The 26,484-nt window shown below is 44.2% G+C and overlaps 2 protein-coding genes and 1 non-coding gene across 9 annotated transcripts in view; 2 read left to right on the forward strand and 1 right to left on the reverse strand.

Moving 5' to 3' along the window:
* Nucleotides 1–717: 717 nt before the first annotated feature.
* Nucleotides 718–6,838, reverse strand: Mrps18c (mitochondrial ribosomal protein S18C). 2 transcript variants are annotated; one of them, XM_075943816.1, is made up of 6 exons: nt 6,625–6,837; nt 5,858–5,910; nt 3,444–3,527; nt 2,508–2,565; nt 1,127–1,186; nt 718–849 (listed from the first exon to the last, which is right to left on the reverse strand). In XM_075943816.1, the coding sequence occupies exons 1-6, from the start codon at nt 6,713–6,715 to the stop codon at nt 773–775; spliced, it is 423 nt and encodes a 140-aa protein (XP_075799931.1). In that variant the 5' UTR covers nt 6,716–6,837; the 3' UTR covers nt 718–772. The 2 variants fall into 2 exon arrangements, with proteins under 2 accessions (XP_075799931.1, XP_075799932.1); XM_075943817.1 differs by lacking the exon at nt 1,127–1,186 and having other exon boundaries at nt 6,625–6,838.
* Nucleotides 6,839–6,843: 5 nt separating this feature from the next.
* The window catches only part of Helq (helicase, POLQ like), a 38,987-nt gene continuing 19,346 nt past the window's right edge, over nt 6,844–26,484 (forward strand). The window contains exons 1-11 of one of the 6 annotated variants that reach the window (XM_075943809.1): nt 6,844–7,171; nt 8,695–9,403; nt 10,979–11,157; nt 11,873–12,073; nt 12,419–12,491; nt 13,658–13,755; nt 16,489–16,587; nt 17,967–18,112; nt 21,348–21,587; nt 24,397–24,538; nt 24,674–24,778. In XM_075943809.1, the coding sequence (XP_075799924.1) occupies nt 6,992–7,171; nt 8,695–9,403; nt 10,979–11,157; nt 11,873–12,073; nt 12,419–12,491; nt 13,658–13,755; nt 16,489–16,587; nt 17,967–18,112; nt 21,348–21,587; nt 24,397–24,538; nt 24,674–24,778 (2,172 nt within the window). In that variant the 5' untranslated portion in view covers nt 6,844–6,991. Of the gene's footprint in view, nt 7,172–8,694; nt 9,404–10,978; nt 11,158–11,872; nt 12,074–12,418; nt 12,492–13,657; nt 13,769–16,488; nt 16,588–17,966; nt 18,113–21,347; nt 21,588–24,396; nt 24,539–24,673; nt 24,779–26,484 lie in introns of those variants that run through there. The other 5 variants (XR_012907311.1, XM_075943811.1, XR_012907312.1 and 2 more) reach the window with 5 other exon arrangements.
* Nucleotides 14,248–14,352, forward strand: LOC142833262 (U6 spliceosomal RNA). The gene has a single exon (XR_012907386.1). It is a non-coding gene; the product is annotated as a U6 spliceosomal RNA (small nuclear RNA).

Raw genomic sequence — 26,484 nt, forward strand, 5'->3', positions numbered from 1 at the left:
CCAAGAGCACGGTTTTGGTTAAGCCTGGCACAGTGGTGTGCACGTGGAGTCGCAGACTGAGAATGTGGAGGGAAGAGGGTCCCGGGGGTTTAGGAGTCAGCTGGTCAGTCTAAGTGAACTCCAGGGAGACCTGGTCTCAGGCCATGAGGTAAACGGGCCAGCACAATGGCTTGGTGGGTTGAAATACTTGTGCTAAGCCAGGAGACCTGGGTTCTGTCACCAGAACTCATGGCTGGAAGGACAGAAATAATGCCTGAACAATGACCTCTGGCCTCCACATGTGCCCTCATGGCAGGCACACACAAATCAGTGAATAATTGTTTTACAAAAAAAAGGTGGCGTTACATTGAGAAAAAAAACCCGATGTCAACTTGTAGCCTCCATACACTCCTGTGCACATGTGCACACAAAACCACAGAATGGCTCCAAAGCAAGTTGAATTCCACAGCCAGTTACATGGGATTCATAAACACTACCTTTCTATAACCAATCCCCTAAAACGGAATCTGGGCTCAAGTGGAATTCTAATAGAAGCCCGCCCCTTCCATAATCAAAGGTACCATATAAAGAAGGCGCGACACCATGAGGTACCACTTTTACCAAAGTGTACAAGGTAACATTACCATCTCAAGCAGTGTGTCCAGAGCACACTCATGGTGTGGAAGGGTACATCCCATCCCTCCTAATCCCTTGAAAGACACTTTTACTCAAAGCAGCTCCGTCAGTGCCAACATGTTCACTTCCAGATTTATTGGCAGTAACTTCGCACAGTTCATTCCCGGTACCTGATGTTACACACTTTAGGGTCTTTGAGATATGCTGGATCCTTGTACATAACTGGCATAAACCCTGTAAAGAGATATTCAAATTTTTCACAAAGTCCATGAGTAAAGTCTTTTTTTTTTAAAAAAAAAAAGATTATTTATTGCATATACAGTATTCTACCTGCACCCCAGAAGAGGGCACCAGAGTTCATTATAGATGGTTGTGAGCCACCATGTGGTTGCTGGGAATTGAACTCAGGACCTCTGGAAGAAGAGTCAATGCTCTTAACCGCTGAGCCATCTCTCCTGCCCCCACGAGTAAAGTCTTAACTAGTTCTGTTCATTTGTGCAGGTGGACTTACCCATTTTCTGAGCTCTCTTAATGGCTTTCGTTATTTCTTTCTGTTTCTTCCCACAAAGACCTGTGAAACACAACAGGTACTTTCTTACACGTCAGAAAATGCTCGCATTACGTTCACAACAGTTTTCTAAGATGAATACTGCTAAGTGTTTTTCTGTTAAGAAAGTTAAAAAATGGGGCTGGAGAGATGGCTCAGTGGTTAAGAGCATTGCCTGTTCTTCCAAAGGTCCTAAATTCAATTCCCAGCAACCACATGGTGGCTCACAACCATCTGTAATGAGGTCTAGTGCCCTCTTCTGGCCTGCAGGCATACACACAGACAGAACATTGTATACATAATAAATAAATAAATAAATATTAAAAAAAAGTTAAAAAATCTTTTGTGAATCATTTGGTCTGTCATACACTCAATTCTGTTAACTGTAACTCAGTGACAACCATGTGGCCCTATGTAAACAAATAAACAAAAAGCAAATGACAGTCTAGATAGCGCCATCAGCTGCTGACACTGTTTAGTCTAGGAATAGTAATTTTAAAAGAGATTTAGTTTTACTATCTTTTTTTTTTTCCTTTTTGGTTTTTCGAGACAGGGTTTCTCTGTAGCTTTGGAGTCTGTCCTGGAACTAGCTCTTGTAGACCAGGCTGGTCTCGAACTCACAGAGATCCGCCTGCCCCTGCCTCCCAAGTGCTAGGATTAAAGGCGTGCGCCACCACCACTCAGCTAGTTTTACTATCTTTAATGGTGGTGGGATATGTGCACATGAGTTCAGGTGCCTGCAGAAGCAAGACATGCTGCATTCCCTGGAGCTGGAGTCCCAGATGTTACAAGACACCTGATGTGGGTGCTGGGAATTTAACTCCAGTCTTCTGTAAGAAGTGTATGCATTCTTAACTGCTGGGCCACCTGTCTAGACAAAGATACAGTTTTTGCTTAAGCCCAAATTTCTGTATGTTGTCATCCTTAAGTTAGCTGAGAGTAAAGGAGGCAACTGCTGCTTGCACTGAAGGTAAATCCTCCCCTAAAGATCCCACTCCAGTCCCTGTAGAGCTGGCCTAACACTGACTCAGCATGACTGAAAACTGCCAGTCTCCTAAGATAACAGAAGCGATCAGTGACCAGTGTGATTCTTTTTTTTTAAAGATTTATTTATTTATTATGTATACAGTATTGTCAGTATTCTGTTTGCATGTGTGCCTACAGGCCAGAAGAGGGCACCAGATCTCCCTATGGATGGTTGTTAGCCACCATGTGGTTGCTGGGAATTGAACTCAGGACCTTTGGAAGAACAGTCAGTGCTCTTAACCACTGAGCCATTTCTCCAGCCCCCGACCAGTGTGATTCTTATCTACACTTACATCTCTAAGATTAAGAAAGAAAGTACCTGTTATGTGCCGTCCGTAAATGCATCCGGTAAATGGAGAGATAAACTGGGACAGAAGCTGTGGGGGTTACATTTGAAAGGGAAAAATGTTAGTGTATTTGTTATTCAACCCCGAATATGTAAATTTAAAAAGGTTTTAGAAATAACCTTCAAGTTATGTAAACATTTACTATGTTTCAGACAAAGTTAATAACATGAACTAAAATACCTTGTAGCAACAAGGCATTTTTTAAAAAGTTAACGTCTAATGTATCAGAAACTTGATAAGACCAAGGCACACGAGTCAGCCTTTCTGTTAGGTGCCACGGCGACCAACTCCCACAGCCCTAACACTGCTGCTCACAGCCAGGACTGGATACTTCGCTGGTCACAACAGGTGATCAAGTGAGTTCTTCGGGACACAGACTAGGGCACTTCCTCTTCTTGAAGAGTTTAATAACACTTTCTAGCTACAAGGCACTAGCCTTGGCTCCCCCCCCCCAAACATCTGCTGCATTGTAGTTCTTAGAATTTCTTGCAATTCCTCCTCCTGAGGCAGCTGTCATTTACACTACTGTGAGAATACTTCTCATTTCATTCACTTCCCCCACATCCGTTACTTCTAATTTGCTGAAAGCGCAAGGAGGAACTATTTAAAGCAATATAATATGATAGTGAACTGCAAAGGTCAGCTTCACAGGTCAGCTCTGCCCAAAGCCCAAAGTGCAGTGAGCCACTGTGCACAACAGAGCAAAGGGACTTAGCCAAATCATATGACTGAGGGGAGCAAGGGGCTCTGAGCTGAATAGAGATAACATAGGACATTAAAACCAGATCTGATGTCATGAGGCTGCTCAATCCGTCCTACAGAAAGCCTGATGACAGTGACAAGATCGTCTGAGCAAATGAACAGAACAGAATTCTAGTCAAGTACCACAGAGGCCAACCAACACTCACCTGTACATTCTTATAATCCACACGTTTCTCGCACAAGACACACCTCTTAAGGGGCTCCTTATAGGGGTTTTCCATCGGGATTGGCTAGGATAAAAGAACAGTCTCATGATGAAAATGTGTTAAGACAGACAGAAAAGATAAAGCTACAGCTACACTTGGAATCTTTTTACACAGGTACTTTATTTTGGGTCAACCTGGCTAAAGAGGGATTACTGCAATGAAGAATCATTTATGCAGAAAAGGACTTCCAAGATCAGCACGCTGATAAATGATACACATTTCTGTATACATCACATGTGCTTGTGATGACATTTCTGTATATATGCATGTGTGTGTATGATTTATACTTTGTTCTTATTTACTTTCTACAGCTCTCACTCAAGCTGCCTCTCCCGCTTGCTGGTCCCTTCTTTATTCCCAAGAATCTTTTCCTGCTTTTACAATAGGACTAACACAACATGTGTGTCCTGCGATCCTCTTTTGTCCCTGTCCTTCCACACTCTTCCTTCCTCGTCACAGTGCCTTTTCTGTTCCTGTTCCATGGTCCTTTGCTGTTGTGGTTTGGTTTCTTGAAACAGGGTCTCACTTTGTAACCTCAGCTGTCCTACAGCTTAGTGTGCAGCATATGATAGCCTCACACTCCTTACCCTTCCGTATCAGCCTTCCAAATGCTGAAATTACAGTTTGCATGACAATACCCCGGCACAGGGTCTTAATTCAGAAATGGCTCTGAAATCTATAACCTTCCTTAACTGTGACAAATGAGTATGACTGTGTGCGTTTTCTGTGGAAAAGATACATACTTTGCATTAGTCACATTAGGATTTATGACCTAGATACAAGAGTAAATTTCCTTTATTAATTTTTAAAGCATGATGTATGACTTAGATGACTAAGGCAGACACTCATCTGCTTTGACACATTCCTTGGTGTTTACAGTTACTTAACTTATTTTTTTGTATTCTTGCTGTTTTTCTTTCTTTCTTGTTTTTTTTAAATAAAAATTAATTAATTTATTTATTTATTATGTATTTAGTATGTATATTCTGTCTGTGTGTGTGTATGCCTGATGGCCAGAAGAGGGCATCAGACCTCATTACAGATGGTTGTGAGCCACCATGTGGTTGCTGAGAATTGAACTCAGGACGTTAGGAAGAGCAAGCAATGCTCTTAACCGCTGAGCCATTTCTCCAGCCTGTGTTTCTTTTTTAACATTTGATCTTAGCCAAAAGGCCAAAAAGGTTTTGTTGTTGTTGCTGTAACCCAGGGTGACCTTGAACTCAAAAGATCCTTCCACTTCGGCATTCTAAGTGCTAGTACAATATGTGTGCACCTCGTCTAGTTTGCCTTGAGTTTTCTTAATCCAATTTATAATCAGTTGAGATATAAGCTATATTTCTCCTCAACTCTAGCTAAGTACTTGCATGGTGTGATTGGGTGCCCACATCCATGTTCATACTGTAAACCCATAAAAATACACCTACAGTTTAGAAGCAGCTGATTAAATGTCCTAAACTAGTTTGGTGTGAGGCAGAGGTAGGTGGGTCTCTATGAGTTCAAGACCAGCCTGGCTACAAAGTTAGTTCCAGGACAACCAGGACTACACAAAGAAAACCTGTCTCGAAGAAAACAAAACAAAATAACTTTAATTGTATCTTTTATCAAGGTAGCCTGTCAAAACTGATAAATTAGATAAAAATAATGCTGTTCCATAATTCTATTATCTACAATTATTCTATCTACCCAAGCTATCTTTAGAAATTCTCAAATCATATCCTTTAATATCTACAAAGAAAAATATGTATTACAGAAGCCCCCCAAAATCTAGGATTCCCTTCAAAACCCAAGTGACCATAGTCAGTAAGTTAGACTTTCCAAACTCAAAGTAAACATTATTTTGTTTTGTCCTATAATTGAATTCCAAACAGGTAAAATATAAAAAACTAGGCCAAATTTGGAAATGGCTTAGTAATATAAGGGGGAAAAAATCTGGGGCTGGATGGCTGTCTGTGGTTAAACACACTTGCTGTTCTTACTGACAGGGCTTAGGATCCCAGCACCCACATCCAGTGGCTCACAACCACCTCTAATTCTAGCTCCAGGGGATCTAATGCCCTCTCTGACTTCCACAGCTCCCCCCAATGTAATAAAAACAATAAATATTTTCTTTAAAAAAATAAAAAGGAGGGGGCTGGAGAGATGGCTCAGAGGTTAAGAGCACTGACTGCTCTTCCAGAGGTCCTGAGTTCAATTCCCAGCAACCACATGGTGGCTCACAACCATCTGTAATGAGATCTGGTGCCCTCTTCTGGCCTGCAACCATACATGCAAGCAGAACACTGTATATGTAATAAATAAATAAATAAATAAATCTTAAAAAAAATTAAAAAAAATAAAATAAAAAGGAATCTTACCAGATCCTCATTGCTGGCTACCTGTTTATACTGTGCACAACTTCTCCACAGCACTGTAAGTAAACAGAAATGCAATGACCCAATTATTTTCATTCACTTAATATCTAACAAAGACTTATGTCTTTAAATGGGCTACAGAATCAAAAGGCACGATATAGTGCCGGGCATGGTGGTGCACACCTTTAATCCCAGCACTTGGTAGGCAAAGGCAGGTGAATCTCTGTGAGTTCAAGGCAGCCTGGTCTACATACTCAGTTCCAGGACAGCCAAAAGTACATAATGGTGAGATACTGTCTCAAACAACAAAACACCCGTATAATATAAAATAAAGGTTTCATATTCTTTTCACTCAGTGACTGGTTAACATCCTGTTAGATTTGGGGCACAAGAGGACTTAAAATGATTCCCAAGGCTTTGAACTAAAGGGCATACATATTTTCTCTCCTATAAAACCTTCCCCCTTTCTACAGTTACCAGCTTGCAATGCAAGTATGTCCAGGAGCAACAGAAAGGCACTGCCATCCCAAAGGGAATACAAGAAAACGATTCAAGTTACTGACAGAGAAAAACAGAAACAAAAATTAAAAGTAACGAGTTGACTACACCTCAAAGGGCTGCTCAGCTCTGAGAAACCAGTCTCAGGCGACTCGAGCTTCCCACCCCTCTTAGAGATAGTTACAGTGTAGAAAAGTCAAATCGCTAAGAGCAAAGACGCCATCGACAACTAGAAGTCGACTGCGGCCGCAAGGCTCTGCTGCAGACTCTACCCGTGTGAGCTCCGCGATCCGCGAGGCAGACTGCAGCCGTGGTCAAGCTTTTCCTCCCTACACCACTGCACACCACCACCAGAGCCGTCATGATTCTTCGCCCTTCCTCTTCCTTTCCTTTCCCTAATCGGCCCGACAGGTCCTTTCCCGGTAGTCTTCCCCCGCGGGCCCCGGGGCTTCTACGCAAAGGTTCCGGGTGCGGGCGCGCCCGGGATTTCAGCGCCACAACAGGGCACCTTTCTGTTCCCGCCCTCCGCGGGCCGGATGTCACGTGATATCAGACCGCGCCGCGGGGAGATGGAGAGCATCCGAGCGGTGGCATCAGCTTGAGTCTGCGCCCCGGGCGGCCCGGCTCTCCGCCCTAGCCATGGAGGACGGCGGTCCCCGCATCCGCCGGCGGGTGTCTGTTCGCAAAAGGAACCGCGTCAGCATAGAGAGCCTCTGCGTCGCCCCCGCCCCGGCCGAGCTCCAGCCCTCCGAGGACCTGGAGGACGAAGGGGCGGCCGGGAGGCGGCGCCGCAAAACCGGGAGCCAGGAGCCCGCCCAGGTACAGCCCCGTGATTCCCCGCAGAGCCCGGTCCCGTCATCACCGAGGGCTGCAGGACCTACCCGCGTCCCCTGCACCGGGCACCGCTGCAAGGGGAGGGGGCTCGAAACCTCCTTGTTTACACTTGGGGAGACACTGCCTTAAACTTTTAAGTGGATGTGAGACGTACACACACACACACACCATCCCTGTCATACAAATACACACACCCCATCCCTGTCATACACACACACACCATCCCTGTTATACACACACATACACACACACACACACAAATACACTATCCTTGTCATAAAAAGTATTCACGGGGCAGTTAACTGCTCTGACAGACAGAAGGCCAGCCTTCAAAATGACTCATTTCTACTTTACCAATAAAACTTTTTATTGGTGACCTCTGACATGCTGGTTACTTTATTAAACCAGGCCCCAGGACGTTGAGAAGCCCAAGTTCTAACTCTAATAAATAATTATTAGCTCCCAGTTTTAATCTTTTCTGTTCAACAAGCCACCCCACATGAGAGTGCATTCTCTTGTCACAATTCCAAGTTCAGAAAAGAATTTGCTTGTAGTGTCTAGTGGTACAACCATGATTTTGTAACAGGCCAACCTCTACTTTAGTGTCTGGGTGGGGATTTCCAAAAGTATTTATTAAATTCACAACCTTATAGATGTCTACCATTCTTTCATTTCTCAGTGCTTTAGCACGGGTTTAGGAATTAAAATCCCTGGGACTGGAGAGATGGCTCAGTGTTTAAGAGCACTGGCTGCTCTTCCAGAGTACCCAGGTTCAATTCCCAGTACCCACATGATAGTTCACAACTGTCTATAACTCCAGTTCCTGAGAACCCAACACTTATACAGACATACGTGGAGGCAAAGCTTTATAAAATAAAGTAAAAAAATTTTAAATTCCAAAGACTGGGAGTTTGGGCTCGGCAGTGGAGCAAGGGGCAGGCCTAAATAATTTAAAAGTATAGTATCACCCCTTGGGCTGAGCTGGGGGCATAGCTGAGTTGGTAGAATGCTTACCTAGTGTGCATAAAGCCCTGGGTTTGAGTCCCAGCACTCAGGAGGCAGAGGTGGGAGGTTCAAGACTTTGTACCTCTGTTATGTGAGATCCTGTCCTGGCATCCTGATATCCCATAATAATCCAGCAGCACTCTTTTTTTTTAATTTATTTATTGTGTATACAATGTTCTGTCTGCAAGTACGCCTGCCCACCAGAAGAGGGCACCAGATCTCACAGATGGTTGTGAGCCACCATGTGGTTGCTGGGAATTGAACTCAGGACCTCTGGAAGAGTAGCCAGTGCTCTTAATCTCTGAGCCATCTCTCCAACCCCCTCCAGCAGCACTCTTAGGCAAGTCAGTTCAAGTCTCTGGGCTTGATTGTTTCTTTTATCTGGTGATAATGTATTCAGAGGATAATTTGCATATAGTGATATATTTGATAATCATTTGCCGGAACACTTCTTATTCTTTATGAAGGATGGAACTCTTTATGTATTTTTGTTTCCCTTTCAGGAGAACGACAGTGAAGAGGACATGTTTAATGGCTATGATAGCTTTACAGAAAATTCCTTTTTAGCTCAAGTTGAGGACCTGGAACAGAAATATCCACAACTGCCTGAGCACAGGGAGCTTGTCACAGACTCGGCCGCCAAAGGTCTTTGTTCAGAAAGCATGGAAAACAAACTCCCTGTCTTCGCTGTGAGCAGCTCTACTGACCCTGAAACTAACCAACACATAAAGAACCAGAGTGCTGCAGATGGCCCTGCTGGGCCAGAACCTGACAGTGATCTTTTGTTTGATGTGCCTTCTTCTCAGATTTTATATTTTGAACGTATACAGAACTCATCAAATGATTTGGGCGATCAGTCTGCTAAGGAAAGAGATGGGAACTCACATAAATCGCTGAATGAGGAACCGGCCTTTAGCCATCAAGAGCTACCGCAGCCAAATGATGACCTCTCTGAAGCCAGAGCTTCTTCAGAGACGAGCAGGAGGAAGAGTATTGCAGACCACCTGAAAAGTGCCATGGCTGGGAATGCCACAGCCCAAACACCGGTGTTTTCCAGGAGTAAACACCTCAAAGAGACCCTCCTATCTGAGGAGATCAGTGTTGCTAGGAAGGCAATGGAGTCACCGTCGGATGATCTTGGTCCTTTTTATTCTCTACCCAGCAAAGTGAGAGACCTTTATGCTCAGTTGAAAGGAATCAAAAAACTATATGGTAATGCTTTTTATAAAATGAAAACCGAATTTATAATTCAAATCATATTATAACAAGCCGGGCGGTGGTGGTGCACGCCTTTAATCCCAGCACTTGGGAGGCAGAGGCAGGTGGATCTCTGTGAGTTCAAGACCAGCCTGGTCTACAAGAGCTAGTTCCAGGACAGGCTCCAAAACCACAGAGAAACCCTGTCTCGAAAAACCAAAAAAAAAAAAAATCATATTATAACATTAATTCAAACCAGTGGTAGCAGGTGATTCCTTGGACAGACTTCCTTCCTCACCGTCCTCAAGCCAGGTGTCCTGCTGTGCCTCTTGCCTAGGTAGTCTTCTAGTCTTCGGTCCCCTCCCTTCTGTGCCTTCACTTGCAGAGACAAGGAATCCAAGCCCAGATCTGATCCAGAGCAGCCTCACGTTCTGCTGTGGCCACACCGCTGAGTTTTCATCCTTCCCACTCTACTTCTCGCCTTTTCCTTCTCCCCTTCGTTCTTTTATTGTTTCATTGGTATTGGCTGCATCTGAATTCTCTAGCAGAATTTAGTGGTTTGACTGCTCAGGATCTTAAATGGACTGTTTTAATGTCTTATTTTGAGGTGAGGCCTCACTGTGTAGCCCTGGCTGTCTTGGAAATTTGTTTTGACGAGGCTGGCCTAAAATTCACTGCAATCTGTCTGCCCTTGCCTCCCAAATACAGGGATTAAATGTACACCAACACTCTCTTCTTCTCTGCTGTTTGTTTGTTTGAGACAAGGTTTCTTTGTAACAGCCCTGGCTGTCCTGGAACTCGCTTTGTAGACCAGGCTCGAGCTCACAGAGATCTGCCTGCCTCTGCCTCCCGAGTGCTGGGATTAAAGGCGTGCGCCACCACCGCCCGGCCCGGGCCGTTAATTCTTAAAATAGTATATTGAAGCCCTTTAAATTAAATTTGGGATGAGTTTTCTTAAACTGTATATTAAGTGTGTAAATAGTTTTTAACTTTTTTCCCATTTGTTTGTTCTATGTGCTTGGATGTGTATGTATGTATGTATGTAGATACGTGTGCCCTGGCATGCATCTGGAGGTCAGTGGACAACTGGTGGGATTTGGTTCTCTCCCAGAGACCCTGGGTGCGCCAGTCAGTAACTGAAGCCTTTTATGATTCAGGTAGTCCTATTTAAATGACGTTTGGATCACTCAAAGAACAAGTCCAGAAGCGCTGATTGCAGGCTTTTCTGGTTAGGGCAAGATCTTGTGGATTTTCTTTTCTTTCCCCTCTATTTCTGTCTAAGAAGCTCGTGAGTATGTGAGGGAGAGAAGCCTACACGCTCTTGTAGAACACAAGATGATTTCAGAATGAACACAGGTTCTTAGACTGCCCTTCTCTGCCCATGTCTGCTCTGCTGGAATTTGGATCCTGTATCTTAGGGTGACAAGGGCTGAACTCAGATCTGCTGGGTTCATTCAGGACTGGCCTTTTGCCCTCTGTGAGGATTGTATTTGTCCTCATGAAGACCGCCACAATGATTTTGTCTCAGAAAAATTCTTGAGAATATTGAAGGGGACAATAATCTCTGCTGTTTTTCTTTGAATTCTACAGACTGGCAGCATACTTGTCTCACATTAAGTTCTGTGCAAAAAAGAAAAAATTTAATATATTCCTTGCCAACAAGTGGTGGAAAAACCCTTGTGGCTGAGATTTTAATGCTACAAGAACTGCTCTGCCGACAGAAGGATGTTTTAATGATTCTTCCATATGTGGCAATTGTCCAAGAAAAGGTGTGTGTGTTTAAACAATTGTTATTTTCTAATATGATGTTTTAAGATCTAAAAACTAGCATAAATGTATTAACTATTACTGATTATTTTTTAGGATGTACAGGAGTAACACAGTACTTAATTACTTTCAACTATTAATTGTATATAGTTTTGTTTTTTTTTTGCTAAGTTGGTGGTATGAACTGTATCTTAAATGCCCCATCAATATTTAGCCTGCTTTTTCAAGCAGAAACTAACTCATTACCTTATCAGAATAAATGAGTCAGTCTGATGGGTTTTTTAATATAAGAGGAGACAAGTGAAATTATTTTTGCATTATATACTTTTAAAGTTGTAAATACTAAGGCTGGAAAAATGGTTAAAAGCCCTGACTACTCTTCCAGGGGTCCTGGGTTTGATTCAGAGCACCCACCTGGTGGCTCAGAATCATCTGTCACTCTAGTACCAAGGAATTCATCACCCTCTTTGGCCTCAGGCACTGCATGCACACGGAGCACAGATTTACATGTAGACCAAACGCCCATACACATAGACTAAATAAAAAGTTGTTATGTGTTTATTTTGTAAAGATCACCGTCTCATGTTGCACCAGTTCCTAAATAGGTGTTTCTAGACTGGGCCCACCAAGGGGACGACTTTACATCAAGGGAGTTCCTCTGAATTCTTTCAACTCCATCTCTGATTTGTGTTTTTGTTTATTTAACTACGATTCTAGATTGCCAGTTTATCAAGTTTTGGTGTAGAACTTGGTTTCTTTGTTGAAGAATATGCTGGAAGCAAAGGAAAATTTCCTCCGACTAAAAGGAGGGAAAAGAGATCGCTGTATATCGCCACTATCGAGAAAGGGCATAGCCTGGTGAACGCCTTGATTGAAACCGGACGGATTAGCTCTCTGGGTCTGGTTGTCGTCGATGAGGTTGGTTGACATATTTATTATACTGACATCCTGCACTCATTATCCCTGCTGCGGTTTGGATCTTCTCAGTAATTAATATACAGAGAACACAAGAGGAGACGTGCCTTGCTGGACAGTCTTATATCTGGTCTCAGGCAAATGTATCTTGAACCGTGAGGGTGGGTCTGCAGAGACATTTTATAGTGGTACTTACCAAATCTCAAACGTGTCAGGATGCCGCTCCACATCTAAGCGTGTATTAGTTGTAATGTCCAATACCTGTTCGTTCTGCGCAAAGTAGCCATGCTTTCTATGAACATATGTGAGCACTGACTGCTTTCCTCCCCACCCCCTTTAATGTCATAGTTGCACATGATCGGGGAAGGGAGCCGTGGCGCCATCCTGGAGATGACCCTAGCGAAAGTGCTCTACACTAGCAGTAAGTACTGACTTAGAAGACTTAATTCTGTCACTCGATTCTATAACCCACAGCAAGGCACTTGAGGCTCATGCCTTAGCTCGTCAGCTTATGCATCTCTCTTGTGAGAGTGGCTGGGTGAGACTTGCGAAGGTGTTAGAAGCGGACCTGTTTCCCAACTGCCTGCTCTGGATTCAGCCACAGCAGCAGCCTCCGCGCTTCTGGCTGTAAAATGGAGATTGTGATGGCACCTGCCTGGTGGGATGGTTGTGAGGGTTCCCTGAGAATGTGTGGAACCTTCACTGTGGCTTCACATAGCCCTGGATAGGATTTGCTGCCACCATTGCCCTCGGCACCATCGCTGCCAGCTTCCCACCTTGTCTGTTTGTTGGTAAGACAGGGTCTCACTGTATAGCTCTAGCTGGCCTGGAACCTGCTGTGTAGACAAGGTGGCCTCCCAGTCACAGCCTGCCTTTGCCTTCTGAGTGCTGATACTAAGGTGTGCTCCACCACACCTGGAAAAATATAGTTGAGAAGATTTTAAGGAACTGTTTTGCAACATCCAGTGGTCTTTAAATTATGCATGAAATACCCTAATCATCTCTGTTTATTGATGTGGTGTTGCGTGTTTACCTTGTATCTGACAAGATCCCAAATCTGAAACATTTGGTCCAAATGTTTTGTTTATAGGGCACTCAGGTTGTACCCTTGGTGTGGGAAGTCCTTCTCTATATGTGTTGTTTTTATTGGTTAATGAATAAAGAAGCTGCTCTCGGCCAATGGCTTAACAGAACATAGCCATGCTGGAAGAGATATATATACAGAGAGTAGGAAGAATCAGGAGATGCCATGGAGCCACCAATGGGGAAATACACAGAGCTTTTAGCTGGAACCTTGCCAGTAGGCCACGAGCCTCATGGTAAAATATAAAATAATGGAAATGGGTTAATTCTAAATGTAAGAGATAGCTAGCACTATGCTGAAGTGATTGGCCAAGCAGTTATTTAATTAATACAGATTTCTGTATGATTATTTCGGGTCTGAGCTTGCCGGGAATGAACAAGCGGCCTCCAACAACATGCCCTCATCTCCCTGCTCCCTGTTTCTAGACACTCAGAATGGTGAAGTGAGCTAAAACTGCTTTAGGACATAAATGACACATTACTCTTAATATTTTGATTTTTTAGAAACAACTCAGATTATTGGAATGAGTGCAACGTTAAACAATGTCCAAGACCTGCAGGAGTTCCTTAAAGCCGAGTATTACACCAGTCAGTTCAGACCAGTATGTACCCAAGGTTTGCACGGTATTGGTTAATCTGTATTCCCCTTAGAAATAAGGGTGGCAGGCTGGGGTGGGGGTGGGGTGGTGATGTACACCTTTGATGCCAGCACTCAGGAGGCAGAAGCAGTCAGATCTCTGTGAACTAGGTCTTCGTAGAGAAACCCTGTCTCAAACAAACAAACAAACCAAAAAACAAAACAAAAGGAAAAGGAATAAAGTGAGCATAGTGAGCTTTAAGGTGCACAATCCCACTCGCCAGAGCTGTGTGCTAGTGATTTACTTACAGAGAATGTCAGCTGTGCTGCTAGGGATCTTGGCTGGAGCACCTGGAGCAGTGACTGGACAGCGGGCCCTCGATGAACATTTATTGAATGAGTTTTCCCAGAACTCATTTTATGTTTCACATCTTAGTATCTGAAGTCATCGTTTTAACTGAGTAAGGTTTCATGAGATATGTTTGTACCTACTGTCAACGTTAAGAAATTTACCTTAGTTCCCCCTCCAGCAACACGTGTATTAAAATCAGAACAGTACAAGTGATTAGCTTGGCCCCCATGCAAGGATGACACGAAAATTGGGGAAATGTTCCACAATTTTAGTCTCATAAGGCCCCACCCCTAATGAAGAACCGCTGCCAGTAATGGCTGCTGAAAGGGAGAATCAGGGCTGGAGAGATGACCTAGCAGTTAAGAGCACTGGATGCTCTTCCAGGGACCTGGGTTCAATTCCGTGGGACCCAGTGCCACCTTCTGGCCTCCAAAGGCACTGCACACATGTGGCGCACAGACAACATGCGGACAAAACACCCCCACACATAAATAAATAAAATGAGAGGGAGGGTCAGTCTTCTCAGGGATGAGCACCCTGATGGGACCCACTCCAAGCGCTCAGCCCTGAATACTTATGCATATCAGTAACACTGAATGAACTCAGTAGGCTTTGTGTATGAACAACAATAATTGAAAAAAAGAAAAGTCATGAGTTTGAGAAAAATGGGGAGATAAGGAGTAGCAATTATGTAAATAGAGTACCTTTATGTGGATTCTAAAATAATTTTTTTTAATTTAAAGAAAGAACTTACCTTAGTCAGATTTGATGGTACAGACTCAGGAGGCTGAGGCAGGAGCATCTTGAGTTTTAGAGGAGACAGAGCTACATACTGAGCTCAGAGCTGACCTGGCCAAGAGCCCGTAAAGGAAAAAAAGCTCTGAAAATATTTCCAAATGCCTAACTTTTAGGCACTTTTTAAGTAAGTTAAGAATTGAAATAATTTAATTAAAACAATTTTTTTTAATTTCTTGGTTTTGAAACAATATATATTCCAGACTGACCTTGACCTAGTTATCTAGCAAAGGATGACCTTGAACTCTTGATCCTTCTTCCTCCACCTCCCAAGTACTGTTTTATAGACAACGCTGCCCTGTGTGGCCTACCTGGATTTAAATTTAATCCTAATATCAACATTCCCAAAATACTTGACTAAAGTAAGAAGTCTAATTCGTAATTACTTGAAGATACTGTATAATGTCCACACGCTGTCTTTGCGGTATTCCTGTGGATATCCTGTGTCTAGGTTTTTAGAAAGAAATTGTTGAGGGTCACTGAATATTATTTTGAAATTTGTTGTTTTTATATTTGTACCAAATATCAAAATTTCTGGGAAATATTTTCTGACTTTAGATGTCAAATTTAAAACCCCCTTTAAAAAAAAACAGTTAAGAATGCACTCTTAAGAACTGGTAAACTGAGGCTGGGGAGATAGCTTGGTGATAAAGTGTTTGCCAGAACCCACTCATAAAAGCCAGGCGCACTCACGTGTCTTGTAATCCAGGAGTATCACTGGGGTTCCATGGCCGGCCGGCCTACCTGGCCTACTTGGTAAGCTTCAGGGCAGGGAGAGACCCTGTCTTAAATGAGGTGGCAATGCCTGAGGAGCAGCACTGAGCTCTGCCTCTCATTTCATGCAGGCGCCCATATGTATGAGCACTTACTTGAACATACATATGCATGTGCACCAGTGTGCTGGCGCACACGCGCATGCACACGTGTGTACACACACACTCACAACACATCTTCCCACCGAAAGAAAGTGTTTGCAGACTGTTTCTGTCCTCAGCCCTTCAGCGGCATTCCAGATTGGAACTGACGGCTCACACGGAAAGTCGTAGATCTTAAGAAACAACAGAAAAAGAGAAGATGCCAGCATACGGCTTCTTCCTACTTTTGTTTTTAAATATTTACTTAATTTTTATTTCTGTGTATATGTCTGAGTAAATGTCTGCCATGTGTTTGTGGGTGCCTGTGGAGACCAGAAAAGGCCTCAGACCCCTGGAGCGGGAGTTACAGTCAGTTATGCTGTTGTGGGTGCTGAGAACTTAACTCGGGTCCTCGCAAGCAAACAAGCACGACCCCTGAGCCGTCTCTCCAGCCTCTCATTCCTACTTGCAGCAAATACAGAGGATCTGGTTTCCTTCGGATAGTCACTTTTATCTATACACTACTAAGTAGTATGCACTATTTAATTCAAAAGTAATTTTCCAGGGATCTTAATTCCTGTTTTTATGTAAAGGAAAACAGGTAAAGGGAAAGGAGAAAGTCAGAACGTCTAATTTGAAGCCTGTCTTCGCTATCCTCATAAAGCTGCGGCCTTTGTGTAGTGTCCCTTGTTAAAATATTTTATTAAATTCCAAACTACAAATTTTATATTAATTGTGTATTTCCTTTTAATTCAAGGTTGAGCTGAAAGAATACCTGAAAGTGAATGACACAATCTACGAGGTGGACAGCCGAGCTGAGAACGGCATGACCTTCTCACGCCTCCTTAACTACAAGGTGTGCTGGTTCGGAACCCTTCAGTCCGGGCGCCCCTCCTTTGTGTTCACGGGGGTCTAGCTGGTTTGTGTCTGGGGAAAGGTGTCTGGTACTTGATTTGTCATGGATAACAGCTACTGACTGAATGCAGCCTGTTTCCTCTTTGTTTGCAGTGCTGGGGATCAAGCCAGGCTCCTGTACGTGCAAAGGCACACACTCCCACTGAGCTCACCTAGTCTGGTTTTAGTTAGATCATACTGGGCTTCTCCCTTTGGCGTGTGTCTGTGAAGTTGCTGTACGCGATACTGTGTGAAAACTCTAGAACAGGACTGTGTGCTATCCTACACCAGTTTGAAAGACAATACCTTGTACACACATCCTGTTAGTGAGCTCTTGTGTTAGTTAAGAACTAGAATACTTTTGATTCAAATGACTGCTGCATTTTTGAGGAAGTACGTACTTGTTATATTGTTTGCATCTGACTAATGAACCAGTAAGATGTTTCTTGGCTTCTAAACCATGAAAATTTGGAGGCATGTCCGGTAGATAAGTTATCTATCCAGCAACAACAAAAGGATAATTTATAGTCTAACTAACACAGTGGTATATAGAAGCATCATGCTTGCATGCTAAGGGCTCACAACTGGCATGAGGAGTATTTCAAAGGGCTGTGTTTTTAGAATTTTGTGAGATACATTCTAAACCCGTATCTTGGTCTTCAGTAAAGTCAAAGGGTCTAAGGAGATTTTAAATGACCAACCTTTTATTTCTTGTCCTTTGTGTCCCTGCATGGTGTTACAAATTATCATAATTCACTGCGATATTTTCACTTCTGAAAGTGCTGTGGAATGCAATTCATAATGGCAAAAGAAGTCCCTCGTGCAGCTCTGTGACAGTTGGTGGCATCAGCCTTTATTTCCCTCTGGGCGTTTTGTTCTGCTCAGGTGGAGGTGGGCACATAACAGAATTATTAATAACATGAACTGTTTTCACTTCCTTCGTTCTTTTTTTTTTTTTTTTTTTTTTTTTTTTTTTTTTTTGGTTTTTTCGAGACAGGGTTTCTCTGTGGCTTTGGAACCTGTCCTGGAACTAGCTCTGTAGACCAGGCTGGTCTCGAACTCACAGAGATCCGCCTGCCTCTGCCTCCCGAGTGCTGGGATTAAAGGCGTGCGCCACCACCGCCCGGCTCCTTCGTTCTTATTTAACCCTCTTTTTAGACTAAATGTGCCCCCCCCCAAACCAAGTCCCTAACTAATTACCTAAGAAGAAAATTGAACACTTGATGTTTTATAGAGCTTTCATTTCTTGTTTTAATAATGAGACATAGAGAAGTTTAAAAGTCACACAGGAAAACGGATGTGCTTTTGTGACTGCAGTCTGCATGGTTCCCTGTTTTGCAGTATTCTGATGCCCTGAAAAAGATGGATCCCGATCACTTGGTGGCGTTGGTGACAGAAGTTATCCCCAACTACTCCTGCCTGGTTTTCTGCCCGAGCAAGAAGAACTGTGAGAATATAGCAGAAATGCTGTGCAAATTTCTAAGCAAGTACGTTAATTTAAACAAAAATCTCTTCTATGTTTGTCATAAATCACAGACTAAATAATACACTGTTTGTACTGATCATGATTCTCTTCACAGAGCATGTATTGTCTTATTAGATTCTGAAGGAATTGACCTTAAAGAAAGTTTGACTGAAATTCACATTAAAGTAAAATATTCTACAGTTACAGAAGAGTGATGACCCCGCCGGGTTGCAGGCAGGCTGCATGCAGCACAGGCAGGCTAACCACTGCCATTGCTCCAAGGCTGGGTCACAGGCGGGCTGCATGCAGCAAGGGCAGGATAATCACCGCCATTGCTCCGAGGCTGGGTCACAGGCGGGCTGCATGCAGCACAGGCAGGCTAACCACTGCCATTGTTCTAATGCTGGGTCGCAGACGGGCTGCATGCAGCACAGGCCGGCTAACCACTGCCATTGTTCTAATGCTGGGTCGCAGGCGGGCTGCATGCAGCACAGGCCGGCTAACCACTGCCATTGTTCTAATGCTGGGTCGCAGGCGGGCTGCATGCAGCACAGGCCGGCTAACCACTGCCATTGTTCTAATGCTGGGTCGCAGGCGGGCTGCATGCAGCACAGGCCGGCTAACCACTGCCATTGTTCTAATGCTGGGTCGCAGACGGGCTGCATGCAGCACAGGCAGGCTAACCACTGCCATTGTTCTAATGCTGGGTCGCAGACGGGCTGCATGCAGCAAGGGCAGGATAATCACCGCCATTGCTCTGAGGCTGGGTTGCAGGCGGGCTGCATGCAGCACAGGCAGGCTAACCACTGCCATTGTTCTAATGCTAGGTCACAGGCGGGCTGCATGCAGCAAGGGTAGGATAATCACCGCCATTGCTCCGAGGCCGGGTCATGTCTACATCTGAACCTTCTCTTTAATAACCACTGTCCTTGTTTTCTTAACTTGTGTGGGCACTAGAAATAATTTCCTATGAATTTTAGAAATGTATTAGTTTGGCAATTTGAGCTCTTTTCGTATGAGCTCTGCTGTATCCACTGAGAAAGTGTAAGGCAGCTGTAAGTGCTGATAGTTCTGTTTCCTGCACATGTTTGCTGTGTAGTTTCTATACCAGTTTGGCCCTGGCCTGAGCCTATGTCATGACTACTGACATGAATTTCTCATCTGCTCATTCTCTATGGTCTCTCTCAATCTGACTGGCATGGACTGTCTAAATTAGGGGGTTAACATTACTGGGTAGTACAATGCTAAAATGCTTAGGGTACATTCAAGAAGTTAAATTTCAGTGATTGATAGTCTGCCTCTATAGTGATGATTTTGATTATTTAAAGGGAAAAAGGTCAGGCATGATAGCTCATGCCTTTAATCCCAGCACTCAGAAGGCAGAGGCAGGAGGACCTGTGTGAGTCTGAGTCCGTCTTAGTCTACATAGTGAGTTCCAGGACAGCCAGGGCTGCATAGTGACAGACAGACAAACATGTAACAAACAAGCTCAGGGCATTGGGCTGGAGAGATGATGTCTGGTTAAGAGCACTTCCTGTTCTCCCAGAGGACCCAAGTTCTATTCCAACACCCTTCTCAGGAGACTCCCAGCTGCCTGTAACTCCAGCTCCCAGAGGATTCAGCACCTATGTCCCCCATGCCTGCCTGCACTCATGCGCAGGCGTGCACACACAAGCACACAAACACTAAAAAAAAATTTGTTGTTGAAGTTTCTGAAGTATTAGTGTTTAGACATTGTCTTGTCATATGGTATGTTTCCATTTTCAGAGCAAAAATTTATGCTTTAAGATAAACCCTCTCTGAGAACGCAAGAACAATGACAGTGGGTTTTTGATCCTACTGCACGTACTGGCTTTGGGGGAGCCTAGGCAGTTTGGATGCTCACCTTACTAGACCTGGATAGAGGTGGGCGGTCCTTGGGCTTCCCACAGGTCAGGGAACCCTGATTGCTCTTCGAGCTGATGAGGGAGAGGGACTTGATCGGGGGAGGGGGAGGGAAACGGGAGGTGGTGGTGGGGAGGAGGCAGAAATCCTTAATAAATAAATAAAAAAAATGCAAAAAAAAAAAGATAAACCATCTCCCATAAAGACATATATTGTAGAGGAAATAATTCTAGTGTCTAGAGCAGGGGTCTAACACCAGTATCCGTTCCATGGATTCATAGGAAGTGTAGGACCAAAATCCAGGAAGTCCCCAAAGCTTCTGAACTTGTCTCTAAGGTGTTATGTTTGGATAGATAGTTGACTTTCCCTTAGTTTTAAACAGGTTTCCATTGGGTTCTGTGATCCGAAGAAAGACTTGGAGAGCCATCCTAATGGTTAGCAAAGTAAGAATTAAAAGAACCTTTTATGGGACTGGGGAGATGGCTCACAGAACCCAAGTTTGGATTCCTAGCACCCTTGTGAGCGCCAGGCATGGTGGCACCCACCTACAATCCAGTACGGAGAGACATAGGGGCCTCCCTGGAGCACACGCAGGAGACTCCCTGGAGCACACACAGGAGGTTCCCTGGAGCACAGAGCACACACAGGAGGCTCCCTGGAGCACACGCAAGAGACTCCCTGGAGCTCACAGAGGAGACTCCTTGAGCACACACAGGAGACTCTCTGGAGCACACACACAGGTTCCCTGGAGCTCACACAGGAGACTCCCTGGAGCACACACAGGAGACTCTCTGGAGCACACACACAGGTTCTCTGGAGCTCACACAGGAGATTTCCTCGAGCCCACTGGCTAGTCTTTCTGGATGGAGTCCAGGTTCAGTGAGAGATTCTGTCTAAAAGCCAAGGTGAAAATGGTGAGAAGAACAGAGACATCAACTCCGGCCTCCTTGTGGAGACAGTGTCTACACCCTGTCCACAGGAAAGACATTTTCTGTCCTGTACTGATAAAAGGAGTTCATAGCTAGAAGGGATGTTAGCATGGTGTATTAGAAGAAAGTGGTAAGCACTTCCTAACTGTAATTCAAGGACTCATAGTTCCTCCTTTTAAGGATTTATTTATTTTATGATTATGGGTGCTTTGCATATACACATGTGCACGCACACACACACACGTGCACTGTGCACATACCTGATTCCTTCAGAGGTCACAAAAAGGTGTCAGATTCCTTGGAACTAGAGTTGCGGGTGGTTGTGAGCTGCTGTGTGGGTGCTGGGAACTGAACCTGGGTCCTCTGGAAAAGCAGTCAGTGTTCTTAACTGCTGAGCCCTCTCTCTAATCCCAGGCTCTTATATCTAAGGGATTCTTTTTCTAGGGACTTTCTAAACCACAGAGAAAAAGAAAAGTCCGAAGTGATTAAAAACTTGAGGGACATAGGCAACGGCAAAGTGTGCCCTGTCTTGAAGCGCACCATCCCTTTCGGAGTGGCCTATCACCACAGCGGTCTAACGAGTGACGAACGAAAGCTTCTGGAAGAGGCCTACTCCACAGGCGTGCTCTGCCTTCTCACCTGCACATCCACCCTGGCAGCGGGGGTCAATCTACCGGCTCGCAGGTAGGGTGTCACTGACACGAATGCTTTCCTCCACTTGGTTTGTTTCCTTCAACATTTTAATGAAAAACTGGATGTCCTGGTATTAGATCCCTCCCTCTTGTGCCCTCTTTCTTTTTTTTTTTTTTGTTTTTTTTTGGGGGGGGGGGTTCGAGACAGGGTTTCTCTGTAGCTTTGGTGCCTGTCCTGGAACTAGCTCTTGTAGACCAAGCTGGCCTCGAACTCACAGAGATCCATCTGCCTCTGCCTCCCGAGTGCTGGGATTAAAGGCGTGCGCCACCACTGCCCGGCTTGTGCCCTCTTTCTTATGTTTTCTGTTTGTGTCTTGATCTTGTGAGGCAGAGTCTCTGTAGCCCAGGCCTCTAACTGGAGGGAATTCTTCCACCCTCAGCTTCCTTCCTAGTGCTGGAATTAGAGGCGTGACTTGGTTTGGGAAGCCAGTTTAGTGGTTAGAACCCTGCCTGACTGAATGAGGCCCTGCGTCCAGTCTGCAGGGGAGGGGCTGAATTCAACAGCTCTGTTGTTTTGTTTTGTTTTTTTGAGATAGGCTTTATCTGTCCTGGAACTCAGAGATTCTCCTCCTCTGCCTCCTGAGTTCTGGGATTAAAGTCATATGCCACCACTGCCCAGCCTAAATGCAATAGCTTTTTTTTTTTTTAATTATTTTTATTTTTTGAGACAGGTTTCTCTCTGTAATAGCCCTGGCTGTCCTGGAACTCACTTTGTAGACGAGGCTGGCCTCCAACTCACAGAGATCTGCCTGCCTTTGCCTCCTGAGTTCTGGGATTAAAGTCAAATGCCACCACTGCCCAGCCTAAATGCAATAGGTTTTTAAGGTCAGAGCCTTGGTTACTGCTTCATATATTACCAAACTTATAAAACTGTATAACTGACTTCTTTATAATTCATGACTGTTTTCTAGCAAATAGTTTATTTTCACAAGATTTTCTTGAATGTTAAGAAGCATGCTTCTCTGCTGGTGTACGGCAGGCTCAGTGTCATAGCCGCTGACTATGCTGTCACCCTATGTTCACAGTTATCTGTCTGTTTGTTTAGAGACAGGGCCACACTGTGTAGACCTGGCTCAACACACAGAAATCCTCCTGCACCTGCTTTCAAGTGCTGAGGTTAACGCCTGAGCTACCATGCAGCATGGAGCCAGCTTCTTGTTTCTGTATGGTTTTCTGGTTTTCTGCTTCCCACAGCTGTTATTTCTATTGTGGGGTAGAGGAGCATGTATGTCTCCTCATGACTGCGGAGGTCAGAGGACAGCCTTGGCGACTCAGAGGCGAGGACCCTTGTCCAGGGACCAGTCCCTCCAACAGCTTCTAGGCTTTCCCGTTCGCCTAATCCTCATGGTGTGTGATTACCCTAATCAAAGTCGCTACATCATTCCCTCCTAGTCCCACATCACTATCCCCCTCTTCCCCACACCTAACTGCTAAACATGCATTTATTTATTCAACCCTCACAATTTATCACTGACATTTTATGGAATTAAAAATCTATAAAATAATTAACTAGTTTATTGTCACATCAGATAAATGAGTTTCAAAGCCAAGGTTGGAACCCAAGCAGCCTGATTGTGTGATTTCAACAGTGCCGGCTTACCTGTCTCTTGGTGAGGGCTTGGCACCTGCTGAGCGGCTCCATCTTGAGCATGGTGGTCCTCTCCATCTTAGAACTGTTGGTGGTCGCGTCTGCATTTCCCCCTTTCATCTTTAATGTCTTCTCCTGTGACTCGGGCTTGACACGTGCCTCAAGCTGTTGGCCCTCATCTGCATACTTCTGCTCCTGTTCTACCTTCTGTGTAAAATCCAGATTTCTTGGTGGGCTGGGAGGTAGGTCAGTGGCAGAGTGCTTGCCTAACACCAAGAAAACCCTGGGTTCAAACCCCAGTACCACCTAAAATCCAGATTTTTAAGACACAGAAGTAGCAGGTGAGCCCACCTGGGAGGGGATAGGAGGGTGTGGAAGAGGATGATGTAGAATGGCAATACACTGTATACATGTCTGGAATTGTCAGAAGATACAAAGTTAGGTTTTACTGCTCTTTTAATTATGTTCCTCTGTTATCTCTTTAGATTTTCTGTGAGTTTCCAAGTCTTCTCTTGTATTGTCTGCTTTAACCCAGGGGCTGGGAGTCCCTCTGGGATCTTCTGTGGACATTTAGTCACTGATTCTGGGAGCTCTCCTTACTTCTTTTATGTTTGTTTTCTTTAAGTGTTCATCAATCCTAACAGTCTGTTGAGACTTATAGATAAAGGTTTATGATTTATAAGCAATGACAGATTCTTCAGTTCCCTTTGAAGAAGAAAGCTGACTACAGACTTGTTTATACCTAGGCAGGATTGGAACTGCTGTTTTTGTAGACTAATCCAGTTGAAGTCTGCAATGCCTTACAGTTAAAGATAATATCAATTCACAGATTGATAGCGCGTGCGGCACCGGTCTGTGCCAAATCGTTCAGTTCTGGGTATAAAATCAGAAACTACGGCAAGCACTGCTGTAGACCTCACAGCTCCAGAGACTTGAGTGCAAGGGATGGCTGTGGTTTGTACGAACCCGTGGCTTAAGATAAGCCACTCACTGAACTTCAACTGATTCTTTCATTAGAAAAGAAGGATGTTGTTAAATATTTAGTAAGCAGAAGATATACTCGAGAACCTAGGACATCAAAGATCTACTTAAATGCAGTTTTGTCTAAAGCTGACATGTCATTACATTTAGTTACCGATAGATAAAAAGGAATTGTGTTTAAAAAGTGGTGTCATTGACATAGAGGATTCCTTTAATTTTGTGCCATCCATAGAGTCATCCTAAGAGCCCCCTACGTGGCGAGAGAATTCTTAAGGAGGAATCAGTATAAGCAGATGATTGGCAGGGCTGGCCGCGCTGGGATCGACACAGTTGGCGAGAGTATTCTTCTATTGCAAGAAAAAGACAAGCAGCAGGTAACGTCCCACCTGACCAACTTGTGCTGTTGCCCCGTCTTTCTTCCTTTTCTTTCTTGGTCATTGGCCTACCCTCACCTGAAACCATCTGTTAAAAACTAACAGCGCAAACATACGCCTGCTTTACCTTTGTAGGTCCTGGAGCTGATAAATGGACCCCTGGAAAACTGCTACAGCCATCTTGTTGAGGAGCTCACCAGGGGAATCCAGACTTTGTTTCTGTCTTTAATTAGTTTGAAGGTATTTTTAAAGGTCTTCTTAAATATGACAGCTATTACCTGAGATAACAGCAGTTTTTCAAAGTTCAGGCAAATTATAAAATATAAAAAAAATGTTAGCTTCTAATGTAATGTGAACAGGAACAATCTGTGACATAAAAAAAAAAAATCTAGCCAGGTGGTGGTGGCGCACACCTTTAATCCCAGCACTCGGGAGACAGAGGCAGGTAGATCTCTGAGTTCGAGACTAGCCTAGTCTACAAGAGCTAGTTCCAGGATAGCTAGGACTGTTACAAAGGGAAACTCTGTCTTGAAAAAACAAACCACAAAAACAAAAACAAATCTAAATCTGGGACTGGATAGGTGGCTCAGTGAATCAGAGCTGGCTGTTCTCCCAGAGGACCTGGGTTCAGTTCCCAGAACCCACATGTTGACTCACAATTATCTATAACTCCATTTCCAGGGGACCCAACACCCTCACTCAGAAATATATGCAGACAAACACCAATGCAATTAAAATAAAAATAAATGAATCAGTTTTAAAAAAATACTGTAGGGACAGGATACAGCAGGTGACAGACATGTCCGTGGAGCTGGAAGCTGAGAGCTCATATCTCAAACAAGCAGAAGACAGAGGGATTGAGTGAGAATGGATGTGACATTTAAACCATCATAGCCCACCCCCAGTGACATACTTCCTCCAGCGAGGCCCCACCCAAGCCGCACTGCCAGCTAGAGACCCCGTATCTAAACACCTGAGGCTATGGGGAGCATCTTATCCAAAACACCAGAGCTTAAGCCCTTTGGTGATCACAAACTCGACACAGTTCTAGGATATCTTCCGAGTGTACTAGAGCTTGATCAGATATTACCAGTGATTGTTAATAAAAGGAGAGAAGCAAAAATACAAAAATGAATGCCCATAACATTTTTATTATCCCTTATATCGGTTTAATATAAGATGACTACTTAAATATTCCCATTGAGATATCATCAGATTTGTAAGAGAGAGCTATTGATCGATCATATCTTACTATAACATGCTGATTTTGGTGAAAATAGCTAATTAAAGTATATTCTAATTCAGAGTGAGTTTTACGACTGAATACCAAGTGAAGGGTGTTAGGGTCACTGCTGTAAGTTGTGAATGACACACAGGAGTGGAGGGACAAGGAGCCCAAGGGCAGGGCAAAGAATGCAGTGTTTGGAGCTGAAGGATGTTTCCTTGAGTAGTAGTGTCACTGAAGAGAGGGTTCCAAAAGGGTCTGAGTGGAATGGGGAACTGGCTAGGGAGGGCAAACAGCACAGCTTCGGAGGTAATATAAAAACTGCAGCATTGGGGGGCTGGAGGACGGCGCCGAGGTTACGAGTCAGTACTGTTCTTGCAGAGGACCCATGTCCGGTTCCCAGCGCATTGGGCGATTTGTAAGCACCAGTAGCTCCAGCTCTAGGGGATCCAGCACCTCTGCCTCCACTGGCACCCGTACCCTTGCACACGGACCTCACCACACACAGGCAGCAGCTAAAAATACTGAAATAGGGACCAGGTGTGGTGGTGCACACCTTTAATCCCAGCAGTCAGGATACAGAGGCAGGTGAATCTCTTGAGTTCAAAACCAGCCTGTCTACATAGTGAGTTCCAGGACAGCCAAGGCTACACAGAGAAACCCTGTCTCAAAACAAAGCAAAACATATAATAATAATAGTAATAATAATAATAGTAAAAAA

This window comes from Microtus pennsylvanicus, chromosome 12 (genome assembly GCF_037038515.1).
Source record: "Microtus pennsylvanicus isolate mMicPen1 chromosome 12, mMicPen1.hap1, whole genome shotgun sequence".
Taxonomy (NCBI): domain Eukaryota; kingdom Metazoa; phylum Chordata; class Mammalia; order Rodentia; family Cricetidae; genus Microtus; species Microtus pennsylvanicus.

Excerpts from the sequence above, each read along its gene's own strand:
- Mrps18c (XM_075943816.1), bottom strand. The coding sequence starts at position 6,715 with ATGACGGCTCTGGTGGTGGTGTGCAGTGGTGTAGGGAGGAAAAGCTTG. Across the intron at positions 2,566-3,443 it reads TGGATTATAAGAATGTACAG|CTTCTGTCCCAGTTTATCTC; the intron begins GTGAGTGTTGGT and ends TAACCCCCACAG. Across the intron at positions 1,187-2,507 it reads TTACGGACGGCACATAACAG|GTCTTTGTGGGAAGAAACAG; the intron begins GTACTTTCTTTC and ends TGTGTTTCACAG.